This window comes from Metarhizium acridum (assembly GCF_019434415.1).
Source record: "Metarhizium acridum strain ARSEF 324 chromosome Unknown scaffold_356, whole genome shotgun sequence".
Classification (NCBI taxonomy): Eukaryota; Fungi; Ascomycota; class Sordariomycetes; order Hypocreales; family Clavicipitaceae; genus Metarhizium; species Metarhizium acridum.
In genome coordinates this window covers 995,280-1,019,033 of record NW_027094030.1, presented here as the reverse complement: position 1 = coordinate 1,019,033, position 23,754 = coordinate 995,280, and the positions used below count along the sequence as shown (strand labels likewise).

The 23,754-nt window shown below is 47.0% G+C and overlaps 9 protein-coding genes and 1 non-coding gene across 12 annotated transcripts; 4 read left to right on the top strand and 6 right to left on the bottom strand.

Annotated features, from left to right (window-relative positions):
• Nucleotides 1-4,544: 4,544 nt before the first annotated feature.
• On the bottom strand, nt 4,545-4,653 carry J3458_015667. Its single transcript has one exon. It is a non-coding gene; the product is annotated as a tRNA-Leu (tRNA).
• Nucleotides 4,654-5,136: 483 nt separating this feature from the next.
• On the bottom strand, nt 5,137-8,070 carry J3458_015664 (uncharacterized protein). Of its 2 annotated transcripts, XM_066120885.1 has the most exons (3): nt 7,921-8,070; nt 6,343-7,837; nt 5,137-6,202 (listed from the first exon to the last, which is right to left on the bottom strand). In XM_066120885.1, exons 1-2 carry the CDS (start codon nt 7,952-7,954, stop codon nt 6,363-6,365), a joined length of 1,509 nt encoding a protein of 502 aa, XP_065974213.1. In that variant the 5' UTR covers nt 7,955-8,070; the 3' UTR covers nt 5,137-6,202; nt 6,343-6,362. The 2 variants fall into 2 exon arrangements, with proteins under 2 accessions (XP_065974213.1, XP_065974214.1); XM_066120886.1 differs by having other exon boundaries at nt 5,140-8,070.
• J3458_015666 (uncharacterized protein) lies at nt 5,184-5,750 on the top strand (the record flags this gene model as incomplete). The annotated part of the gene is made up of 1 exon (XM_007815835.2): nt 5,184-5,750. The coding sequence occupies one exon, from the start codon at nt 5,184-5,186 to the stop codon at nt 5,748-5,750; it is 567 nt and encodes a 188-aa protein (XP_007814026.2).
• Nucleotides 6,065-6,271, top strand: J3458_015665 (uncharacterized protein; the record flags this gene model as incomplete). Its single annotated transcript, XM_066120887.1, has 1 exon — nt 6,065-6,271. The coding sequence occupies one exon, from the start codon at nt 6,065-6,067 to the stop codon at nt 6,269-6,271; it is 207 nt and encodes a 68-aa protein (XP_065974215.1).
• Nucleotides 8,071-8,199: 129 nt separating the features above from the next.
• J3458_015663 (uncharacterized protein) lies at nt 8,200-9,671 on the top strand. Its single transcript, XM_007815833.2, has 2 exons — nt 8,200-8,988; nt 9,044-9,671. Exons 1-2 carry the CDS (start codon nt 8,682-8,684, stop codon nt 9,511-9,513), a joined length of 777 nt encoding a protein of 258 aa, XP_007814024.2. The 5' UTR covers nt 8,200-8,681; the 3' UTR covers nt 9,514-9,671.
• A 58-nt stretch (nt 9,672-9,729) lies between these two features.
• J3458_015662 (uncharacterized protein) lies at nt 9,730-13,283 on the bottom strand. 2 transcript variants are annotated; one of them, XM_066120884.1, is made up of 2 exons: nt 12,611-13,283; nt 9,730-12,438 (listed from the first exon to the last, which is right to left on the bottom strand). In XM_066120884.1, exons 1-2 carry the CDS (start codon nt 12,683-12,685, stop codon nt 9,991-9,993), a joined length of 2,523 nt encoding a protein of 840 aa, XP_065974212.1. In that variant the 5' UTR covers nt 12,686-13,283; the 3' UTR covers nt 9,730-9,990. The 2 variants fall into 2 exon arrangements, with proteins under 2 accessions (XP_065974212.1, XP_007814023.2); XM_007815832.2 differs by having other exon boundaries at nt 9,730-13,253.
• A 1,211-nt stretch (nt 13,284-14,494) lies between these two features.
• J3458_015661 (uncharacterized protein) lies at nt 14,495-15,717 on the bottom strand. Its single transcript, XM_066120883.1, has one exon. It carries the CDS (start codon nt 15,494-15,496, stop codon nt 14,708-14,710), a length of 789 nt encoding a protein of 262 aa, XP_065974211.1. The 5' UTR covers nt 15,497-15,717; the 3' UTR covers nt 14,495-14,707.
• On the bottom strand, nt 15,541-16,430 carry J3458_015660 (uncharacterized protein; the record flags this gene model as incomplete). Its single annotated transcript, XM_066120882.1, has 2 exons — nt 15,541-15,971; nt 16,013-16,430. The coding sequence occupies 2 exons, from the start codon at nt 16,428-16,430 to the stop codon at nt 15,541-15,543; spliced, it is 849 nt and encodes a 282-aa protein (XP_065974210.1).
• Nucleotides 16,431-18,988: 2,558 nt separating this feature from the next.
• J3458_015659 (uncharacterized protein) lies at nt 18,989-20,460 on the top strand (the record flags this gene model as incomplete). The annotated part of the gene is made up of 2 exons (XM_066120881.1): nt 18,989-19,629; nt 19,707-20,460. 2 exons carry the CDS (start codon nt 18,989-18,991, stop codon nt 20,458-20,460), a joined length of 1,395 nt encoding a protein of 464 aa, XP_065974209.1.
• Nucleotides 20,461-22,387: 1,927 nt separating this feature from the next.
• J3458_015658 (uncharacterized protein) lies at nt 22,388-23,414 on the bottom strand. Its single transcript, XM_066120880.1, has 2 exons — nt 23,100-23,414; nt 22,388-23,002 (listed from the first exon to the last, which is right to left on the bottom strand). Exons 1-2 carry the CDS (start codon nt 23,211-23,213, stop codon nt 22,742-22,744), a joined length of 375 nt encoding a protein of 124 aa, XP_065974208.1. The 5' UTR covers nt 23,214-23,414; the 3' UTR covers nt 22,388-22,741.
• Between the last annotated feature and the right edge of the window lie 340 nt (nt 23,415-23,754).

Here is a 23,754-nt window from a genome sequence, read left to right as displayed (position 1 = left end):
TATTTTAAAATATTATTTACATATAATTAAAGTAAAAAAAAATATATTTTAAATTTTTATATTAATTACATATATTATATATATATAAATAACATTTAAAAAGCATTTATTTCTTATTAAATACTTAAAATAAATCAAGTTAATATCTTTATTTTTAGAATTCTTTAAACTTTAATATCTTACTTATAAATTAACTTATAAAGGATATTTTTATAGCATTATAATGAGCTAAAATTATAGTATTTTTTGGTTATTTTTATAAGCTTATAAGTCTACTTTTAAAGCCCTTATAATTACACATTACACTATAAATATAGTTATAGTGTAGTTAAACTACACTAAAACTATAAAAACTATACTACACTAAAACTACACTAAAAAACTACATGTAGTGTAGTCTTTTTGTTAATGCTCTGTATACTATACTAGGACTAAAGGCGCATTTATAATAACTAGTATTTAAAAGTTAATTTTAACATTACGTATAAGGGTTAATAAGCTCCTTACTATTAGAAATATTATTCTTACTAGAGTTACCTTCCACGATAAAGTCGCTTAAATAGCGCTTGAAGCGCGGGGTAAAAGGGGGTAAGAGAGCGCTAATAATACTAGTTATATTATTATTTTTCTTTTTTTAAACTAACGCGAGAATAAAGGGATTAATTTAAAAGCTTAACGAATAGATTTTATAGGAAAACGCGTGTAATAAGGTTTAAAATTATTCTAAGAAAGAGGTAAAAATAAGGGGTTATAAAGAATAAAAAGAAAATACTATAAGAGATTTATTTTATACTTAACCTACCTTACCCCTATAAAGAAATAAAAATAAATAAATATAAGAGGTAAAAAAGAGGTATAACACGCTTTACATAGCTATTAGCTAGGTATTAAGAGAGCCTAAGTAAGTGAAAGGGTATATTATAGGCTTAAGCTAGTAGCTTAAGCCTAAGCTAAACCTATTATAAAGGTAGCTTAAACCTAACTTAAATAATCTATAGGTTAGGTAGGGATATAAAGGGAGGTAAAAAGGGGGAAACCTTTCTTTCTCTTTCTCTTTCTTCTTAAGTTTATTCTTACTTTCTAAAAACGTATACTTATAGTAGTATAGTATAGCTAGTCCTTAACACCTCCTATACTCCTAGCTTTTATAAATAGATATTACTAGGTACCTTAAGGCTTAATAGAATCTTATTTAAGCGGTGTAATCTTATACGCTATATTAAGGTAATACTAATTAAGTCCGCTTTAGCTCTAGTATTTAAGGTTACTTTAATTAGAGCTCTTATAAATATAGTAAATACAAGTGTATTGTGTATTGTATTTTGTATTGTATTGTATTTTCGTGTATTGTATTTAAATACAATACATTACATTTAAAAAATACCTATAAATGTATTTTAAGTGAAAAAGACCCTTGTTTTTTTAACTTGGATTTATAAGGATAATTATAAGGGTTATAAGGGAAAATTTTATATCATTGAAAAGAGCTAAATTAGCTCTTTAAAATGCCCCACTTTTTATTACTATAAGTTATTATCTTAAAAAGTTATAAGCAATTGAAAATTCGCCCCGCTTTACTTACTTTTTATTTTAAGACATAACTTTAAAGCTTAATATCTCGCTTAATATCCACATTTTAAGGTTAATTTTTAAAGATTTAAAACCACGTGATTTTTAGCTTTATTTTAATATATAATATGCTTATACAAGCATTTATTTCTATTATTAGATATTTTATAGCCTTATAATACATTTATAGGTATTCTTATCTTGTAATGTATTATAATATATTACAATACAATACATTATAATACAGTATAGAAAAAATACAAAAAATAAAATACATTTAAAGGTCTAAAGTCTTTAATAAGTATTAATTTTTATCCTTAAATTATAGCCTATATTATAAGGCTAGCTTTTACCTAAATATAGTCTTTATTAATTATAAATTAGGTATTATTTATAATTAATTCTCTTTTTTTATAATATTCTTCTTATTTTCTCTCTTTTTATCTTAAGTTTTTATATTATTAATCTTTTCTCTCTTAAGGTATTTATTTTAAAGATATTTATTACTATTATACTTTTAGTAGGTAAAATTCTTTTTCTCTTTATTATTAGCTTTCTTTTTATCTTTATTTTAAGATAAGTTTTAGTATGAAAAACGCTTTTAATTAGGTTTTAAGAACCTTTTTTAATTACTTTCTCTTTTAAGAGAAGAGTCTCTAGAGTTTCTTTAAGGCGCCTTAAAGAGCCTCTTATTTAAGTTCTTATTTTAAGGCTACTTATTATTTCGCTTACCTTTTATATTATTTTAAAAACGAGTAATAAGAGCTATAATTTCCTTTTAAGTTTTTAGTATACTTAATACATGTATTTTAATATAATTTTAAAGGTAAGAGTAAAGTTTTATAAAGAAGCTAAGTGCTTATTATACCTTTAAGATATAAGGGAAGTGCTTTTTTAATAAGTTTAAGTATACGTGAAAGTCTTAAAGAGATTAATCTTCCCTTTAACGTATATCTTTTAATTATTATACTATAATTACATTTTAATTAATAGAATTTTAAATAAGATTTAAGGTTTATACTTTAAATTTTTTTAATTAATATTTACGTTTAAATTACGCGCCTTTACTTTCTTAATATATTAGTTTTATTAAAAATAACATTTATTTTCTATTTACGTAATTATATATAAGATTTAAAAGTAATTCTTCTTAAACTTTCTTAAGATACCCTTAAAAGTATATTAAAGGTTATTTAATTAATTATCTCTTTTTCTTTAGTTTATATTAAGGGATAACTTAAAGAGATTCTTAATTTAAATCTTTAAACCTTAATCTTCTTTTAAGAAGAAGAAGTCTTATTATTTTAAGAACCTTCTCTTATTATTTAAGAATAAGTCTTAAAGTAACTCTTACTCTTAAGCTTTAAGTTCTTAAATTCACTTAAGTTTACGTAAGTACTTCTTTAATTACGCCTCTTATACGATTATAATAGAGTATTTAATAAGAGTTAAAAGGGTAAATAATTTACGCGTAAGGGATATAATAAGTATTTCTTCTTTTAATATATTATTATATAACGTATAGCTTTATTCTTAAGTTCTTATTATCTTTTTAAAGGTAATTATATAAAGAAGTTTTTAGAATTTTTAAAATAAACCTAAGATATAAGATAATTAGGTAAGAAATTAAGAAAGAACTTTATTCTTAAATCTCTTAATAATATAAGATTAAAACTTATTTAAATTATTTAATATTTAAACTAATTCTTTTATACTTATTTATTAAGGGTTTTAGCCTTAATTTATACTCGCTTTTCACGTAATAATACTTATAGGATTTAAACTAGAATTAATAGGGATTTATACCCTATTTTAGTATATAAGCGGACCCGATTCGGTCCCTCTTTACAGGTAACTCCCTATACGTGGTGCCTAATTCGGTCCCTCTTTATAGGTGACTCTATGTGCGCGTTACACTAGGATTAAAAGGTAATAATTGCTAATAGGCTTTAAAAACTCGTTAAAATACTATATTTAAGCGAAGCTAATCTCGTTATTAGAATAACCTAATAACGAGACTATAATCTTTATATTTACTTTAAGTTCCTCTAATTTATACTAAGATTACATGTGTTTTTACCTTAAAAGAATAAGAAAGGTAAAAATAAAAAGGCTGGTAATAGAGACCCCTTCTATTATTATTACTAACTCGTAATTTTTAGGCATTACGAAAAGATGTGCCCTTTTTCGCTTTATAATAATAAGCTTATATTTTTTAATATTAATATAAAAGCCGGTTTTATTTATATTTTAAATATTATAAGAAGGGATTTTATACTTCTTAATAATAGCTTTTAAGGTGTTAAAATAAGTAAGAACCCTTTTAGTATCTTTTAAGGCCTTTTAATTTATATTAAGCTTTCTTTAAAGGTATTTATTATATTTATACCGCTTAATAAAGCGAGTAGTTTAAAGCTTTTTAAGAGGCTTAAGTAGGGCTATTAGTAATAACCTCTCTTTTAAAATGTAATTTATAATATTCGTAATAAATTTAACTTATATAGCGAAATTCGTATTATTAAGGCGATTAATATAATTATATAAAGTAACTTCTTCTTCTCTTAAAAGCCTTATATTAGCTGCTAGATAGCCTTTCCTAGTAATAACACCGTTAATTCGTCGTTAAAGCTTACTGTAAGGCACGTTAAATTTTTAGGCTATAGCGCGAAGTTTTACACCTAGATTTTCGTTAATAAATTAAAGAGCCTTAATAACACGTAATTTCACTTCGCTTTTTATGTTTTAGACACTTATTACAGCCATTTTCGCGGGTAAACGCGTCATAAATTAGAAAGTGGCCCGGCTTACTAAGTAGCCCGCCTTAGTGTTAAGCACCACCTTAGGTGGTAAGGGCTTTGCTAGCTGAACAACCTAATGTGGGGCGTGGCACGAGTACCCCGAGAAAAACCTAGCCCCGGAAAAAAAATCACAACCAGATAAAAAATCGGATGATACAAGCAAATGTGGAAATCTCATGACACCTGAGGGATTCGAACCCTCGCCTATTACTAGACCGCGAATGAGCTTAGTCGAACGAGTCGACTAACCTGAACACGGCGCCTTAGACCACTCGGCCAAAGTGCCTTGGATGCTTTGCTTGTGGGTCGACGGCCTCGTTAACCATCCCAAGAACGTATCCTGTCGAGCCATTTGCCATTTTGAATGAATTTGCTGGGTACGGGGAGATCGACGCTGCTGATGGATGACGATGATGCACTAGCCTGGAAGTGGTTGTTGCTATGAGAAAATTCCCCACCGCTTTCCACCAATTTCCTCATTGGGTACTTACACAGAGTGTGTGCAGGATACAGGGTAGAACGACGATGGAATTATACCCGCCCGTCAATTCGGATACAATCTCGGTATTCTACGCGGGCTTTTTTCTCTAGGGTATTACCCAAGACGGCATGGTAGCTTGTATAGACTACTTCTCGCTCTCTCAGAGCTGTAGCCGAGAAGGGGAATTGAGACGAGAGATGCGATGCCAGGTCCAGCTACAGATCCATAATCGGGTGAAGATAAAAGATGCGGCGACGGCCAGTCAAGACACATGGAACAAGTTTACTTTTTGCCGTGAATTTATTCATCTTATACCCAGACGCTAGCTACAAACAATGTTCTGCAGCAAGCACAACGGCCCCTTCCCAACCGAGGCCGGCAAAACCCTCACATCCGTCTACGCCGACGACCAGTCCACGACGGGCGCCCTCCTCCAGTCCATCATCGAGCGCGATGGCGCCGTCATAGTCAAGGGCCTCGTGCCGCAAGAGCTCTGCGAACGCGTCAGGCGGGACCTCAAGCTCCAGTTCGACTCGGACCGCGTCGACGAGTCCGGCTTCTTCCCGACAACTACGAAGCGAGCCCACGGCATCCTGGCGTACTCGGACGCAACGGCAGAGCTGCTCGTGAACCCGCTGTTCCAGTCCGTCGCCAGCGGCATGCTGACGAGCAGGTATACCTACTGGGAGGGTCAGGGAAAGAAGAGCGTCTCGGCCAAGCCGCAGATTGCCAGCATCGTCGGATTCCGCGTCGAGCCTGGAGGGACGCAGCAGGCCCTGCATCGAGACGATTCCGACTACCACACTCGGAACTGCGACATGCCCGTCATGCTGGGCTGCGTGACTGTAAGCAAAAATAACAAACCCCCCGGATCTCAGTTCGCTCTGTGTGGGCAGGCCTGACCGTTGTTACGTTACAGGCCTTGACAAAGACAACCAGGGAAAACGGGGCGACCATTGTCATCCCCAAGAGTCACTTGTGGGGGCCGGACAGGATGCCCCTCAACGAAGAAGCCATCCCCGCGGAGCTCGAGGTAGGCGATGCGACAATTTTCGTGGGAAATGTGTATCATGCCGGTGGGGCAAACGTGACCAAGTAAGAATTTTTTTGTGTTCCAAGACCCTTTCTTTAGCACGGTCATCTGCCGTGGGTTCTGTCGTGGCTGACCTAGTCATTGCGTCTTTGAAACAGGAATGATGCGCGCGAAACCATCGGCATGTTTCTGTGCAAGGGCACCCTCCGCCAGGAAGAAAACTCATACCTCGAAGTGCCGCCCGAGTTGGCCAAGAAGAGAGGCTTCTCGCCCCGGGTTTTGCGACTGCTGGGATACGGCATTGCCCCGCCGGCGCTTGGACTGTACAAATATCAGGATCCGATGAGGGTTATTTTCGGCGTGGAAGATGAGGAAACGGTGAAGAAGTAAAGCGTGTCGGTGATCGGAAGGACGTTGCTCCCCCCTTTATAGAAGAAATGAAAAAAAAAAAAGCATCGTACCATCAAGTGTTTTGTGCATTTCACACAGGAAGGACCTGGTCTCCTTTTTCTTGGAATTGCTGAGCCAGCGGTCGCCAGTCTGGATTTGTGCCGCCCCAAAACACGCTCAAAAAGTTGAGAATGTCGGCGTGGTTCTTAAAGCCCGTCGTCTTGGTGATATCCGTTAGCAAATTGGTGACGGCTTGCTGCTTCCCAACGTCGTCGTGGCATTCGGCACCGGCAATGAAGGCAGGCCAGGGTAGGTTGTGGGCGCATGGCGTGGGATCCTCCAAGGCGTCAAGCTGCTCGAAGAGCCTTTCCACCGATGCCTTCCAATCCAGGTTGCCGTCATGTGCGTATCCCAAGCAGCGGTAAGAATACAAAACAGCCGTATGGTGATAAATGTCGACGAGCCGTACAAAGTCGCGCCGGACAATGGCCGGTTCAATTCTTAGTTTGCCCGCGGCGAGGAGCGTGGCGCCTCGCGCCTGTTCGAACTGGCACCGAATAAGCGTTGCGTCGGGGGAGTTGCCCGGCGCCAAGCCATTACAAGTAGCGTCTAGACCGAAGGCGGCGCGACGAGACAGAAGCGTGACAAAGTGTAGCAGAGAGAGGTATTGCGAGAAGAGACCATGTTCGGTGCCAGGCGGGGGGAGTACGGTCTCGTGGATGTCTTGGAGGTTGAAGGAAGTGGTAGATGCCAGCACATCGTAGATGGAGAGTTGGGTGCGGAGAAAGCGGAAGAGGTCTCTGTTGCTCGCTTCCTTGGTGGTAAAGACGTTGACTAGAGCCCTCGCGGCGCGTTTGTGTCCCTCGGCCGCGGCAACCTGCGAATTGGTCATTTCGTAGCACGAAATCATTAGAATGGAGGCCAAAATCCACTCGGCCTCGGCAATGTCGGTGCCAGTATTCAGCTCAGAACCGTCGGCCAGCCGCTCCGTCATGTTCTGGACATGGCGATTAATCAGGCCGAGACAAGCGTCCCTGGCAGCCTCGGGAAAGCGAGGCATGCCCAAAGAAAAGGTGCTCGCGCCGTGATGGGCGGCGATGGCAGCAACAGCGTATCGCACGGCCGGCGTGCTCGTGGCTAGGGGCAGCACACGTCGTCGGTAGTCGTTTTCCTCCGAGTCAAACCACACCATCAGCCCTGCCAGATTCTTGTCGTAGTAGTCGATGAATTCGGGCGACGAGCTGCGCAGGGTAAGATCCAGCGGCATGGACAAGCACACAGACGGCGAGCCGGCATGGCGCTGAACCTCATCAACCCCGTCAACCTCGTCCTTTGACGCCGTCGCAGACACATGGTGCGGCGTCGGCTGCGGTGTATTCGTCAAGTCGCCGCCCTGGGGCAGCGGAATCATCTTGCCCTTCAACCTGCCTCGCACAGCAACGCCGCCTGCCCAACGCAGCCGCTGACCGTAGCCGGGACACTCGAGTCCACGCTTCACGCATTTCTGGCAAAATGGCCGTGCCAAATCGCATCGGATGCGACGTTTGGTGCAGGTACCGCAACCCTCTGATTGGTGGTTCCGGTGAGCATGTTGGCCTTGACATCGAAAGGCAAAGACAAAAATATAAAAAAGAGGTCGAAAGACTTACTTTCAGGAGCGGCATTGGGGTCCCTCGACACCATTAGGGCGGTGAGACAGACATGTAAGCCGATCGATGTGCACACCCGGGCTCAGACCATGTCTGAGAAAAAGAAACGCTGGCAATCGGTGGCATCACAGCTGGTTTTAAAGAGCTCCGAAAGGGTTGCCGCATTGTGAAGCAGCCGTCGGGGAGGTTTCAGATGCGGCGGTTCCATGAGTGGCGACGGGAGGCGGCAAAAACCCTTGGCATGGCCCGATTTTGGGTTTGGCCTTAATATTGCGGTGAGAAAAAAAGACACCACACTTGGGATTTTCTCGACGTTGCATCACGAACTCGTCAACATGATACCTGCAGCCGCCGACCGACGTCTCCCAAAGAACCTCGTCCATGTGCTTCATCTCCGTCCGCTGTGCAACTTCAAAAAGATGAGACGTCCCATTTTGTTAAGTGCTGCATTTAGCACACTTGCTGCCGTACTGGAAAACAGGCTCGACACATGACGCATGTCACGCAATCAATTACCCGCCTGCTCATCTCATTCTCCTCTCCCACCCAACACATACTGAACAAGCAGCAGCGTTCGTGAATCATCAAACAATGTAGCTCACCCCGCGAATAGACTGCACACTCAACCGCCCCCAATGATACATACCATCGTGCGCAATCAACCCGCTCCTGCTGCGGCTCTTTCGACCATGCTCTCTCTGCATCTCCGGCAATTCATCCTACGTTTGTACTTGCCTGCTGCTCGCGGAGGTGCATCGTAGATGTCTCCCGCTTGGCAGCTTCCTCACCAAGCCGTCAACACCAAGCGTGCTTCAAAACAACAGAGGAGCCAAAAAACAAAAAAAAGAAAGACAATGTCTACGGAAGAGACTGCAGATCCTCTCTTTTGGCTGCTCCAGCTGGAAGCCCTGCTCTGTGAACGCTTCAGAGAGCTCGGGCATCAATATGCGCAGATTCGGGAGGAGATTGTCACCCATGTGGCAAATGTGATTGCGGACTCGGCTGAGCAGGACGAATGGGACGCCTGCAAGTTTACTTGGCTGATGCTCAGGGAATGGCAGGACAACGGTAAGTTGCCTCAAGCTAGGGGGGTTGAAGCCTGGCTGATGACAAAGTCAAACAGCTCTCACCGACAAGGTATTCGCTGAAGAGCCGGCACCGCAGCACGTTTACCGCATAGACGTGGCCAGGATCGAATCTCTTCGCTACCTGCCCAAAGAGAGCAGCCTCCGCCCGTGGGATCACGCCTGTCTCTGCGCGGGGGAACTATGCAACACCATTCGCCTTTCCGCCGACATGCCCGTCGTGCTGTTTAAAGATGTCCTCGCGCAGAAACGGATACAGCGTCCTATCGGACATGCGCCCCGGGATGCCGCCCTAATTGGCAACGGGAGCCAGTCGGGTGCCGCGGAAATTCCTTTGGTCGACGGCGATTTTCTCTGTTGGGCCGACTATTTGGATCGGCTGGAATGCGAGCTGGTCAGGGCACGACAGGCTATTACGGCGGTCAAAAGGCAGAATCTCGAACTGGCGAGTAAATTGTCTGAGACGCAAAATGAATTGAGCGGAGCCCGAAAATCCATGGGTTTATGACCAACCTCTGAGCGCAAGAGTATTTGGCAGACTGGGTTAGAGAGGCTCGGTGCTTTGCTACTCTTATATTTGTTTTGTTTCTTGTCAGCGTTAGTTCAAACAGGACTTGAAAGCGATAGGCAAAGCCAGGTAGACTATAGGGTTAAAGAATAAAAGAGTTTGTGTATTACAAAAAAGCTACGAATCTTGCCAGCATGTAATAACACAGTCCCCAAGCTCCCGTCTAGTAACACATCGCATCCATATCTAACCCGCCATGTGATGGAGTTGATTCATAATGATCTCATTAATTTATTATCAGAGCTAAATATCAAGTTATATACACCCCGCATTCTCGTAGCATCATAGCAACATAAGAAACATGCAGTACAGTTCATGGGCCGCTTCCCAATCTCTTACAGTTTTTTTTGCTCTCTCAAAGAAGAGGAAAAAAAGGGCCAGTCAAGTGAGAGAATTTCCAGCAAAATCAAAAGACATCTAATGCAACCGCTCCTTAATGTACACCGTTGCCGCCAGCCCAGCGCAGCACCTCGTGCTCATCTCATGCCTGCACCATGAACACTTGACTGCCGTCGACAAGGCGGACGCATACCCGTACTTGTCGACGGGGCTCAGAACACTCTCTGGGTTAGCCATGGCCTCGTACAAATTACTCGGCATGTCGTGGTAGTACTTGCAGTTGCAGCACTCGACAAACACCTTGGCAACGGGCTCCCTGTCGAGCGTGCTCAGCAGGGGAGTGGATTTATGGCGCAGAGAGCGGCCGACAATGTCCGGGACAGAAGGCGGGTTCTTTTCGATTGCGGCCGAGTCAGAGTCGGAGTCGGGGAGGACAAAAGACACTGGTGGTCCGAGGCGTTGCTTGTGTGCGCGCTGCGTGGGGACCGTTAGTGGCTGTCGGCGCGCTTCCTCGAGGTATGTTGCTGGAGAAGCAGCATTTTGAGACGGCGAACCGGGCTGATTACACTTGGACTGAAGCCTGAGGGGCCTTTCCTTTAATGGTAGGGGGATACTTGCGTCTGTGGTAAGTGTAGATTGGGAGTTTGATCGTCGACGGAGACGAGGAGGTTGGACAGCGATGTCATTGTATACGTCGAGCACTTTTTCAGCGACTGCTTGGATGTGATCCATTTCGTCTTCTGAATTATCCGTGCTATGGAGAGGATACGTGGTGGTTGGTGGTGCAGGCAGTGATTTTTCTTTGCTGCGTTCCAGCTCCAGGGGTTCGTTTTTGCTAGGCTCCAGAGGCATGCTCTTCTCAGACTGCGGTCGTGAAGTAGCCGGCGTGCTGAGGATGGAAGTGGAGTGAAAGTCTTCGGAGCCAGAGTCCTCGGACGAACTGCCCAGGAGATGGAAGCCGGGTGAGGGTATATACGTGGCCGACTGGCTAATGGACACCGGGGCTTCGATGGCATGATCCTTAGCCGTGTCCTTGAAATGGAATTCATCTCCGCGTAGTGGAAAGGATCGCCGAGGCGGAGAGTCTTGGACAGGAGACGGCTGCGAGCTGCTGCTGTGCTTGGGAGACGGCAATGGCGGTATCGATCCGTCCAGACTCAATGTCGAGTTTCTCTTGGAGCTTCGCCTCGGTGGTTCGGGGGGAGGCGAGGACGGAGCCGTGTCAAAAGTATCGCCCGTTGAGCAGGACGAAATGGACACATTATTACTGTGGTCCAATTTCGGCTTCTTCTCCAGCATCTTCTCTCGTGGCGGCGGACTAGCAGGAAACACGACATGCATCGGCTTTTGGGGGGATGCGCTCGTTGGCCTCGTTGGGTCAAAAAGCAGTGCATCCCTTGGCTCGGAAGTCGTTTGCTTCAAGTCTGCAGCAACTGCACCAGTCCCGTTCAGATGAGCGTCATTGTCCAAACCCATGCTTGACCCTGGCCGAGACAGAGTCTTCAGACCAACTTTGGCACGCCACTTGTCGATCGTGTTAAGATCAGGGACGGCAGGTGCCGTTGGTGAAACAAGCGACATGGTCTTATGATGGTATGTGGTTTTGCCTCTGGTGATGGGCGGGTATCGACGCTGGTTTCCGCCATCGGCGCCAGCTCTATGTGGTGGTGGTGGCGACTTTAGTGGTGCAGACCATCTATCAGTCTGTTTTCCTTTACGAAGAGCAGGGTGAATATTCGATTCATCTTCTACGGCTTGGTGATCGAGAGCCTGTTGCGTAGTGGCATTTCTTTGCATCTCAAGTTTTATACCGCCGATAAAGCTCGAGTCTGCGCCATGATCTACCGATGAACGGCGAAACTCAAAGGGGGCTCTGAGGAGAGATACAAACGATCCTGAGCGGCTCCTAGCCTTTCGGGGAGGTCTACCGGCGTTATTGACTGCCGTGGAGCTATCTGCTCGCTCCCGTCGACGGCCCCGATTTGCATCAACATCGGACGCAGAGGCATGCTGCATTGAGCAGAGCGAGTGCGCAGGCGGCTGCTTGACCAGCTTTCTCGTCTTTACGTTTCTCGACTCCTCCCTCTCCCTCCGCTCCGTCTTCTTCTCTGTCTTGCGTCTCTCATACGCCTCCCAACTCGGCGAGTGGCAAGGCGCAGGTGCCGACTCGGTAGGAGGGAACTCAAACGAAACGACCTTGGGATACTTGTCGCTGGGCGTAGGGACAATGGTGGAATCCTCATCCCTGGGCGAGTAGTCTCTACCCTGGCCCGCGAGTAAGTCTGATCGGCTCATGGTGATGGGTGCGCCAGTATTGATGACAAGAGGGGGTAGTTGTGGAGGCAAAGAAGGTTCACGAGGCGGCATATTGCTTTTTGGCCGATTCCTCTGCGCGTTTCCTTCTGTACGACGAGTGAGAATGCCCGGGCGAGTAGGGGAGGCGTTCTTGATAACCGTTGTGGTGGCGGGTTGAGAAATTGCGTTTGACGGCGCGGACGGTTGTGAATGTGGGTGAAGGCGATCAAACTGTGAACAGTAATAAGCCTTGTCAGTCAGGATTCAGAACATGGGCCGTACAGAGGCCCGAGTGCGTGATGAAAGCTGCACAGAAGTGGAATCGAAAGAGCGAGAGAAGAAAAAGAAGAAACTGCAGAAGTACAGATGCACGGCAGACTCTGAATGTGCAGCAGGTCCTTACCATATATTGCTTTTCGAGATCCAACATGCGTTGTAGGCTGCTGGAGCGGCCCGACGGATTGTTGGAGTCGGACATTGCCGCAACTCAAAAAGTGAGGGCGAAGTGGTTGGGCTGGCAGACCAGTAGACGCTAATAGCTGGCCGACAGCTGCCAGCTGTAGCCTGTGGGTGCGGGAGCTTGCCAAAGAATGAACTCCCCCAGCGGGCTTGGGCGACCAAGGCTCGAATGATGATGCGATGAATGCGCCGGTTGAAATGGCTGGCCAGCATCAGCTTTTGTTATTTTTCCTCCTTTGTTTTGTTCTGGTCCGTTGCGCCGTTCTTCAGTTGCAACGTACGAAACACACCCAAGGGGGCTGGCTTCTTTGTCTCCAGAGAGTGGTGGCGCGATGCGGGCAACGGACAAAAATACAGTCGCTGGTCGAGACGAGTGCGATCTTGTCGATCAGGGGCAGGTTTGTCGTTGAAAGAGAGTACACAAATTCTTGACCTTGGATGCTATTGGTACTGCGCGAGTCGCAGAACAGGCAGCGTACTGGAAAGCGTGAAGAGTCGAGTTCGTTGATAGTTGAGCGGGTGATTAGATATTATGTTGTGCGAGTAGATCACGATAAACGTAGCAAACCCTCAAAAACTTAAAAGGGAACGACTGGGTCGAGCTAGGAAACATCGACAATATGTATCCATAGACCAAAAAAAAAAAAAAAAAAAAAAAAAAAAAAAAAAAAAAAAAAAAAAAAATCACAATCCCAGCTGAACAACTGACAGGACCAGGTCACACCAGACATGCAGAGGTGCAGTAGAGATCCGGGTCGATTACGGCCTGAATACGAGGGAGGGGCTTGGCCGAGGGTGGTGTGGCCCACGCCGGTTGGGCCAGACAACAGAGTCAAGGTTGAATGTTGGACATGAGACAATAAGCGAGGTGGTACGGAACTGAGAACGATTGCCGTGAGTTGAATGGCATCGGACCATTTCTTTTTGTGTCATGACACAAGAACCAAGATGCACGGACGGCCAGACATGACAGCTGTGCAGGAGCTGCGGATACTAGTCTGGTGCTACTTGCAGCACCTGTTGTTCTCTCGAGATTGTCAAGTTGCTTAAAACGCCGGGTTGAATGGTTCCAAACGCCCGGTTCGCCCTGGTTCCATCTTGATTCACTGGAACGCTGACCTGATACCCAGGCGTCTGACGTAGGAACACGGTGCAGCCGCGTACACAAAGCCACAATTGCAGGATGTGAGGCGGCAAAGTCGAGCGCGCCATTCGACTCGGCACGACAATACAGCAGCATCTCATGCTTTTCTTCCTCAAGCCTGAGCACGCAAACATTGAAGCGGAGCCTTCATCCTCAGCTGCTCCAGCACCACGGCACACCGCCAATTCGGCTCATGTTCCCGTAGGTGGTGCCGGCGGTGGCGTCTTTACACTGGCGGCCCGTCCAAAGAACTAGTTGGCGCTTGGTGTTGGCGCTGGACACGAAGTTGTCATGCACATGTGCGGTTTCATGATGGCGGCCAGCAAAATACGAATTGTGGCGGGGCTTTGGCAGTTGGCGGTCTTCAAGTGGTCGAGCCTGGCTGGTGGTGCTCGGCAACTTTGCTCGATGCCCCGCCAGCCCAGCCCCACTCTTCGTCTCCTGCCTCCCATGCCCTCCTGCCGCCTGCCCCCGGCCACCGCCCACCTTCCCCCCTCTTCCCCCGGGCTCGTCCACCCCGGCTCTCTCAATCGGATGCTCTGCATGGCCTCATCCATCCCAGGCTCTGTCCCGCATGGCTGTGTCTGTAAATAGACCCGGTAAACGTAGTATCCTTGCCGCGGGTACCCCGTAAGTGCGTGGTGTTTCCGGCGCTCCTGTTCAACAAGTTCTTTGCATTTGCGACTTTTCTCGAATATACTTGGTACTATAACCAGCTGTAGCTTACAATAAGTGGGTGCACAGGCAAGGCTGCTGGAATCATGCTCAGTCTGGACGGTTATTCTTGGCATGGTCTTTTGTCCACGGGAGGCTGGACCCTCGTCACGTGGCCACCCTGGAAAATCAAGTCGCTATGCCTTCGGCGGCCAGATAACCGACCCGGATTTATCCCTACATTTACCGGCTTTCAAGTCCCACGAAAACCTGCAAATTCCACAGATAGTTCGACCTCGCTCGACCTCCGCCACCCTCTGCCTTCTTTGGCACGGCTGTTATGTCATTACCGCCGCGACGGTTTTTCGATGGGCGTAGAGGCTGTATGCTCGGCAAGTGCCGCGGAGGCCAGAGCAGCACCCCAGCCCTATCCCTACATTTGCTGCCCTCTGGATCCCAATAACTCCCGCAAGCTCTACAGACAGCTTCGCCTGTCTCGCGCTGTGCTGTCGTCTGCCCACCTTCGCACTGGATTCGGCCAGTTTCATCGCTACACGTTTTGAACGGCCGGAGCAGCGCCCCGGCCGTATCCCCGCATTTGCCTTCGTCTGGGTACCAGTTAGAGCCGCAAATACCACAGACAGCCTGTCCTGTCTGGAGATCTGCTGCCGTCTGCCCACCTCCACACTCGGCGCTGTCATCATTGCGACACGTTGATTCAGAAGGCGGCTCTCGTGGCCAGAGGATTGCCCCCGTCTTGTCCTGACACTGACCATCTCGAGGGTCCCAGCTCAGCCCGCAGACGCTACAGGCAGCACGTCCTATCTCAAGCTCTGCTGCCTTTGGCATCTCCACCTCCATTGCCTTCGTACGGACGTCGGTACAAGCATTCTTCAGTTTCATCCTCAGCTGCTGTTGGTCCGGCAGGGTCCCCTCAACGCGTTCGCAGATGCGGAGAACGTCGTTGACGCCAATCAACCGCATCTTATTTCTCTTCCCGTATGACAGGAGCTGCAGGTCTTGCGGCCGCATCCTCGGGCCCACCAGTATCCAAAAGACCTGCTTAAAGAAGTTGATCAGCGCTGCCTCGCTGTCATTACCGCTGATGTCGTTCCGTCGCGGCCCTCCAATGTACTCTGGAATCCGTTAATACTATCATCAAGCTCCTTCACAGCCCACCCAATCGGGTGATCCCACTCTCGCAGCTGGTTCAGCACATTGCGTAAATATCGTGCCAGAATATTAAATCCCACCAATGTCTGCCCATTGAGAGAAGCGTGTGGCTCCGTCGGTTTCCTTTCCTGCTGGCCAAGCTGCTTGATGCAGTTGTCCTTGCCGGTACACAGCGCATCAATCATGTCGTCTAGACTTTTGCTCACAGGCAGTGCCTTGAATTGCTTCCAAGTGTCCTCGTCCCAAGCTGTAGATAGTCGAGGGAAGCCAGCGAGCTGTGGTGCTTCGCCACTACCTCCTAGCTTTTGCAGCTTGTCCTGAGTTTTCTTTCCAACTTGAGGGTTAGAAAAGTCATGCTCATATGTGACTTCCCACCAGCCTTCAATCTGCTCAAATGGAACAAAACCAATAGCTGCTCGTTTTGCGCGGGGTATGGCGAATATTTTCCAAGAGATCTGTTCACATCAACCATCCTTTTATCAGCGTGAATCTTGTAGACATGGCCCTTCTCGCCTGGATCTTCGTCATTGACAGCGAACGTAAGTGATGTTGCAGGGTCAGCGCTCGTCGAGACATAACGTGTAAATTGAGCACTGTCTCCTGCCGCATGACGAAACAGGCTACTACCGTCTTCCAATTCTTTCCATGACAGTGTATCACCTGAGATTATTCTCTGCATACCTCGCGAGTAGAAGCCCCCATCCTTTTGAACTTGTTCTGGGGTTCTCTGTATCTCGCCGCGGTAGACATGTTCCGGAAATTCGTCATCAAACCCACCAGATTCAGCGTCCATCCCGCGACGGTCAAGTCTCGGTTCGATGTTGCGTCCCGGCTCCAAGTGGCTGTGACAGAAGCCAAGGAGCAGCAGCAGCGTGGTTATCGGGACCCAGAGACTCGCCTTCATCATGAAAGAATGCTCCAAGAAATGACTATCACAACAGGGCGCGGTGGCGCTGGTAAAAATGCCCAAGTTTGAAAGTGCCTCTTTGCTTTTGTAATGTAAAGTTGCAAAAGGCAGCGTAGCCATCGCCAGCATTATCTGGTGTACTAATATAGTTACTACATAAAGTCAGGGGCGTACCTGTGCCACGCCGTCACTTTTTTTCGTACCCATCTTGAAGGATGTAGGCAAAGGAGGAACTCAAAAAGCGGGGACATGGCACGAATACTCCGGGGATGCTTGAACAACTACTAGGGTGTGATCCGTTATCGAGGTCAAAAACCAATGACTATATACATTGATGCTTATGCGGAGTATCTCCCGTGCGCTCCTGTCGACGGGGGGAGACATTCTCTACCCTGCCAGGTTACACCGTCACACGCCTCCATTGCTATAGCTAATCCTACACTTGAGTGCCGGGCTGACGCACGAAGAGTGAAATATTGGAGTCTATTCATCTGACGGTACGAGGGCACGAGCAAGGTCGAGTGCGACTTGGATAAAGCGGTTGTTCACAAGGAGAGTAAGAGCTACTATGAGCAGTTGTCACATCCTCTCTATAATCCTAGACAACGGAAGAATAAGTGAATATGATTGAAATCAAATATTACGTGGACTATAGGTGGATCTACTAAATAAGACTCTTGATACGCTTTCGAGTCCCTAGTGCTAATACGACGATACACGATGTTGACCAATAATGCCCACCCTACTATAACCTTAAGGTAATTAGATTATCAAGAGTCGCTGAATTTGGCACTAGTAGCATGGGTGAAGCGCAGAGGAACCCTGCTCCAGAGAAGGTGTAATGTCATAGTTAGCTTAGACGACGTGATAAATGCCTGTTAAAAATGCTATTAGCCTGAAGGCTGTGGCGTATCCTGCTCAGGTTATACAAGACCGCTCAGAGCTTCTAGAACTCCTCCTCGCGGCCTGTATCGTCCACATCCTCTCATCCATCACCATAGCCTGCCTCAGCTATGTGGGGAGTAATTTAAATCATGACACCGGAATCACATGACGGCTTTATGACATCATTTCTGGCTTTGGCGCAATAGCGCAGACAAGGCAAATAGGGATAGACCGGCGAACAGTATTACGAAAGCCCTTTTCGTTGCCTCGTTTGAGGTAGATAGTGAGACTAAAAATAGTGAAGCTGAAAAAAAAAAAAGACTTATTAAACGTGTTAAGAGAAGGCAGGGTGTTACCCAAAAGAAGAAGGGTCCCAGGAAATAGAATAGGGGGGGAAACAAAGAAAGGACGAGAGGCAGTAGGCTGCTGTCATAGGAACCCCATCTATGTGAAACCATGAGGCCTTTATAAGGTGAACTGGTATATTTTCTCGCGAAGCGGTCAGGATAGTTCAATAGTTTAGCCTAGCACGTCCTGCGCCCTGACAAGGGACCTGAGCGGCTGAAGTTGCTGGACGGAAAATACACACACATATACACATGGCCTCGCATCCAGAGCTACATGAAACAACACCACAAAGTGACGACGTTGAACAAATATGCGATTGCGCATCTACTTGACCATAGCTTCCAGATCAGCCCAGCCCTGCATTATTTCCTCATCACGACCACAAACACGCCCCAATTCTACACGTAGTAGGCCGATGTTGGCTCTCAGTTGGTACTCAAAGTCAGTCGTTGAAGCACGTCGTCTCCTCGATTACTACAGTTACCGCGTACATTTTGTACTTTGATTGATCTCTTTGCCTATGCTCCTTCACGCCTAGAGTAGTGTTGAGGGAAGGATTTATTTGTTACGCTGACAGTGCAGTTAGTTCCCTTCACTTTCATTCACTACAGGCAAAATACCTTGCAAGAAGACCTTGAATCTGATGGCAAAGAGAAGACTTGACGCCATTCACTTCCGGGATAGTAAATTGTATTTCAATCAAGGCCCAATGTCAATGTCTGCCGCCTTAAGCCTTCTTGATCCTCCTACTCTTGGCACTCTCGCAAGCCAGTAAATGGCATAGATGACAAGCAAATTAAAGACGACATAAACCATCATGTACCCCACAGCACTCCAATGCTGTCCTGGCTTCATCCCCAGCTGCAGCAACAGACGATTAGTCTCGTCAACGGGGAAGTACTGGCAGTTCGTCGTATGGTCTGGATTCTTTAGCGTCCCTCCTGCACGACGCATGAACGGTCCCAGATACTCGCCACGTGTATCATTACGGACGGCTCCCGGAGGGGGTTTGATATGGACGAGTTCTACATCAGAGCACGCGATATGCGTATTGGCCAGAGCGGCCTGAGTCATCCCGTTGATCAGGTATGTCAGCGGAGAGGCTCGGTAGACGAATACCCAGAAACGCGGGAGGTCATCAGGAGCAACCAGAACGCTAGAAAATGTCAAGCAACATATGGAAGGAGCCTGCACTCTCAAGCCCCATCTCAATGTTTTTATATGTTCTCAAATACTTCTTTGGGCTTCCTGAGCACGTCGTGTCCGTCTACCGCGCCGACGACTCCGGTCCTTTCCCTACGCCATATGTGGGCGGCAATGTTCGGCCCCAAGACCGTGTCGACCACATCACGCACCATGGCTTCCTACGCGCCCTGAGCGGTCCCGGTCTGTTGCCGACGACCCGGCGATACATGAGCGCATTATCAGCCAGGGTGGAGGAGAGAAGCTTCTCAAGAGAGTGGACCGAGGTCGCAGATTTGTCCACTTTCTTCCAAGATGTAGCTGGTTCTTCCCTTGTTGAATGCATATACGGTCCAACGATGCTCCGGCTCAACCCGAATTTTGTGCAACATCTTTGGGGCTTTGATGCCAGCGTTCCGTGGCTTGCTAGAGGACTGCCGTCATTCATCAGTCCATTGACACATGAGCCCCGTCAAAATTGCGTTAACCAGCTGAAACGCTGGTATGAATACGCCAGGGAGCAATTTGACGAGCCGAGCATTAGTCCTGATGGAGATGGAGATCCATACTGGGGGTCGAATCTTACGAGGTATCGACAGGACAAGCTATTAGCAGTCAAGAACCACGACGACGACGCCCTTGCGAGAATGGATCTTGGGTTGGCATGGGGGTAAGCTCTTTCTCCTTTGACATTGAAATGATTGCGCCGCGGCGTCTTACTATGTCGACTAATTGCATTCCCATTAGTGCTGTCGGAAACACTGTTCCCTGCGCCATGCTCTGTGTCTTTCACATCTTCAAGGAGCCTGTCCTCCTTGAGCGCGTCTGTAACGAGGTCGAGGGCTCTTTCGGTCACCAACGCTTGGCAGAAATAAGTCCTAACAAGCTTACTAGAGTGCCACTGCTTTCTTCTGTCTATGCTGAGGCTCTCCGTCTCTGCGTCAAGACGTACTTCATGGTCAGCTCGCCACATGTGGATGTCCACTTGGGCCGATGGAAGCTTCCCAAGGGTCGTATCGGCCTCATGAATGCAGGTCTATCGCACATGGATGATGCATTCTGGAACTCGCGCGATGGCGAGCACCCAGTCGCTTCATTTTGGGCTGATAGGTTTATAATTGACCCAGCAGACCCCCAGAGTGGTCCTGTGGCAGCCCATGTGCGTGAGTCTGCCGACTGGGCGGGACCGAGGCGGATGGATGATGGGCAGGGAGGCATGAGCAAAAATGCATTTTTCTCTCTGGATGGGACAGAGGGGTCCTGGTTTCCTTATGGAGGTAAGTGTTTCCATCACGAGGTTGGTAATTCTGTTAAACACTCTCGACTAGCACTCTTTTCAGGTGGTCACTCAATCTGCCCAGGACGCTTTCTGGCTAAGCGTGTAATCCTGTTTACCTGTGCTCTGCTAGTTAGAGATTATGATATCGAAATCTTCACTGAGATGAATACGTGGACGTTTTGGCTTGGCGTGGGAGGGCTGAAGTCTGCTGTTCCATTTTGAATTAGAGCGAGAAGCGCACGATGATGTTTATTACTGGTCTTTCCGTATAGGAAGATGAAGGCCCTTTTCTGATGCTATATAGGCAAAAATGCTATTCATATCCATCTTACTTCGCTTTCGCACCCGATTTGCACCTCATACCACCCAACGCTTTCGCTGTTAGAGGAAAATGTCTCTGAAGTGCTGGTATACGCTCGATTTGGGGCCGCCTCATGGAAGCTTTTGCCTCTAAACTCTGTATTGCCCATTGGTCCGCGTAAGGCTCTCGATAGGGGGCTTCAACTGCCGATGTTTGTGGCCGGAGCGAGGTCGGCTGTATTTGTCTGCCGCGGTGTACCTCCAGCACCAGAACAAGACGACATTGAATCCTACCTCGTGGAGAAAGTAGTCTGGCAAGTAACTGATTGGCCAAGTTCCAGTAGGCGGCCTACCTGTCGCCTGCTCTTCTGGGTCGCTATCAGGCCGCAAGATCGCGCTGCTCAAAAGTTACATGTCACGTTATTGATAAAAAAACGACTTATAAAGAGTGCTCCACGAATGGTCATGGTCAAATAGGTGGCACAAAAGCACCACGTCCCGTAGAAGACTTGGAAACGGCGACCTTGCTGTTGCGGTGTATAGAACGCCATAAAGAAAAATGCAAGTTCGTGTCGCTACCAGCATACCTGGAGGCACTACTTTTATCCCTGCCTTACTTGCGCCTGCGGTGTAGACGAATTGTAGACCGAGCCATGCGCGCATATCATGATACTACAAAGTGGCAAGAGTTGTTTACGGCTTTCTATGGTTCCTAAGATTAGCCTTCTTAAAAGGATTATTCCCCAGCGTGATCTTATACCTTGTTGAACCCTTTTCTTTGGATGTTATTTGGCCTTTGACCGTTACCTTCTGAGCTCTTTATTTTGCACTGAGCCTTCTCTTACAAGACGTGTTATGCTTGTCTGAATAGTCTCGCCACTCATTTTCAACCTGATGGACAGGATTCACAGGAATTCTTGCTCGCCTTCCATGCCCTATTCAACCAACAGTCAAGTGTCATAATTGTCATTAACGATATATAACGCCTCGCCTAGGATGGATCAAGTTCCCCCTGGTCTAGATATCGACTTGTGCATGTTCCCTGCGGGGACGCCACCCAATGGTACCATGACCAACTTTGAAAACCCAGACTCTGGCCCCGGCACTGATCTCGATATGCGACATCATGACTATCGGGGCTGTTCTTTTCACAACATGTAGACTATTCGCAAGAAGGCGCAAACTTGGGTGGAGTGATTGTGAGTAAGCCTGGGGCTCGCATCCCAACATCCAAGGCGCAAACGGCAACTTCATAACAAAGTTGACTAACCTGGGTGGGTTTTGTCGCCATTGCACTCATCTTGTCGCTTGCACATACTGGGCTTATGCTCGCTCAGACCAAGCTCGCTCGCCATCAATGGGACGTCAGAGCCTGTTGGTAGGACGGCACATACACCAAGGCAAGTTTCGCAAAGAGAGTATCCTCGGCGAGGTTGTTGCGGCACTGAAGTCTCTGGGTGTCGAGTCACTTGGTGCCGAGGTTGACAAACTGAAGGCTATTCCCACTGCGGGATTTTGTTGATGACGGAGCATTCTTGAGGCAACTCCAAGCCTTACAGTTCATACGGAGTAGTTGAAATGAAGTTGTTTGGTATTTCCTGTTGGCTGCAGTGGAGGACTTTGATTAGGTATATTGGAGTCACGTAGCCTATGAAAAAAACTAGTTTCTGATCGGCTATGTCGCCTTATTGGTAACCCCGTTCTAGCTAGAGCAAGGTATGTAGCTAATTGTCAACGGGAAACCGCTATTCATTAGTATCGCCGAGAAGACTTATAAAGGTTCAGGTCACGGCCTTATTGGAACCGTCATTCTTAATATAGGTAAATCCCTCATTGAATGACTTGGAGCCTCTAGCTAGATATCCACAAAAAGACTCTAATCGACCAAGCTAGACAGATTCAATCCAAGGATAATTCCATTATTCAATCGATCCGTGGCTGCTAAACCGGGGCCTTAATCCATCCCAGCCCTCATTTTTAATCTCGCCAACCCGCCTCCCCTCACAATCACAAGGTCGGTTTATAAAAAACATGCTCCCTCAGTAGCTCATGCACCGCATTTCTCGCATTAGTCGAGCCCGATAACCACTTAACCGTACGTAGGCAGCGTTGTATTCGACTTGCAATTTATAATGGACTCAAGTAAAAATTCCCGGCCCATATCACATAATGCTCTCTGATCTCGGCTTTGCCTTTTCCTTGCTTACCTTTTTTCGTCCACCCCTCCTTTGGGCGTCATTTGCTGTTGAAGATGGCTGGCTGACGCGACCATTGTAGACTGCTCGGCATGCCCGCCCTGTTCGTTACTATCGCTCTTGACGTTGCTAGACGCCGGCGCTGCGGACGACGGGTGCGAGATATCCTTCCGAAGCGGATGCTCAGTCCCCGTCTCGACCGCGCCGATGTTGGATGCTCGGTGTGCTTGGGAGAGGGCAAAATCGCCGGAATCGAAATACTTTCTTCCCTATCGCAAAAACACACGTAAGAAAAAAAACATTAGCTTCTGAGCAGCCGGGCGGTGATGTTGGGCAATGTCAAAGATGACGCCCGAAAGGCCTGACCTGCAGCTGGTGGTGAAGAAGGCGTGGTTTGCTTCGTTCTATTCCGTACAGGCGCTTGACGGCCTGCTGCTCTTGATTGGGAAAGTTCCTCTTTTCCTGGTGGGAGCTTTCCATCGCGCCTGAGTTGCCGATGCCACGCCTGGGAAGCGATGAATGTTTTTTGGAGGAAAGGCTAGGTCGGGGTATAATATAACTGAATGGGCAGAGGATGTGCCTTCACGTGGGAAATCGCCACGATTCCCTTCGTCGCAGCGCGCCATTACACCCATTCGACATGGACATGCTCGCGTATCCAATCACAACACATGATAGTGGTGGTCGCAAGGCAGCTATGATTGGTCCTGGGTTTTCCACGTTGGCATCCCGAAGGGATAATGGTGGTGTCGCGGCGTATTGCCATGTCCGTGGCGTGTGCCAGTGATGAATTTTCCTTGTCCACTGAACGTCCAAGGTGCTTCCTGGTGAACAAACGCCCAGGGTATTGCGTTGCGACATGCGCAATGATACCTTTGTCAGGGTCAGGGTTAGGGTCAGCCAACTTCCTTGACAGAAGGCGTCATATCACAATCGCGACCTATTCGCACTCGACACCGCAGTGCCGGTTGAGATGGGCCAACAGCTGAAATCAATTCAAGTAAAAATAATTAGTAAAATT

Coding starts and splice junctions, on each gene's coding strand:
- J3458_015664 (XM_066120885.1), bottom strand. CDS start 7,954: ATGGTGTCGAGGGACCCCAATGCCGCTCCTGAAA. Junction 7,838..7,920: donor CCCCAATGCCGCTCCTGAAA/GTAAGTCTTTCG, acceptor ACCACCAATCAG/AGGGTTGCGGTACCTGCACC.
- J3458_015663 (XM_007815833.2), top strand. CDS start 8,682: ATGTCTCCCGCTTGGCAGCTTCCTCACCAAGCCGTCAACACCAAGCGT. Junction 8,989..9,043: donor CAGGGAATGGCAGGACAACG/GTAAGTTGCCTC, acceptor AAAGTCAAACAG/CTCTCACCGACAAGGTATTC.
- J3458_015662 (XM_066120884.1), bottom strand. CDS start 12,685: ATGTCCGACTCCAACAATCCGTCGGGCCGCTCCAGCAGCCTACAACGC. Junction 12,439..12,610: donor ATCTCGAAAAGCAATATATG/GTAAGGACCTGC, acceptor TACTGTTCACAG/TTTGATCGCCTTCACCCACA.
- J3458_015661 (XM_066120883.1), bottom strand. CDS start 15,496: ATGCGGCCGCAAGACCTGCAGCTCCTGTCATACGGGAAGAGAAATAAG.
- J3458_015658 (XM_066120880.1), bottom strand. CDS start 23,213: ATGGAAAGCTCCCACCAGGAAAAGAGGAACTTTCCCAATCAAGAGCAG. Junction 23,003..23,099: donor TTCTTCACCACCAGCTGCAG/GTCAGGCCTTTC, acceptor TTTTTGCGATAG/GGAAGAAAGTATTTCGATTC.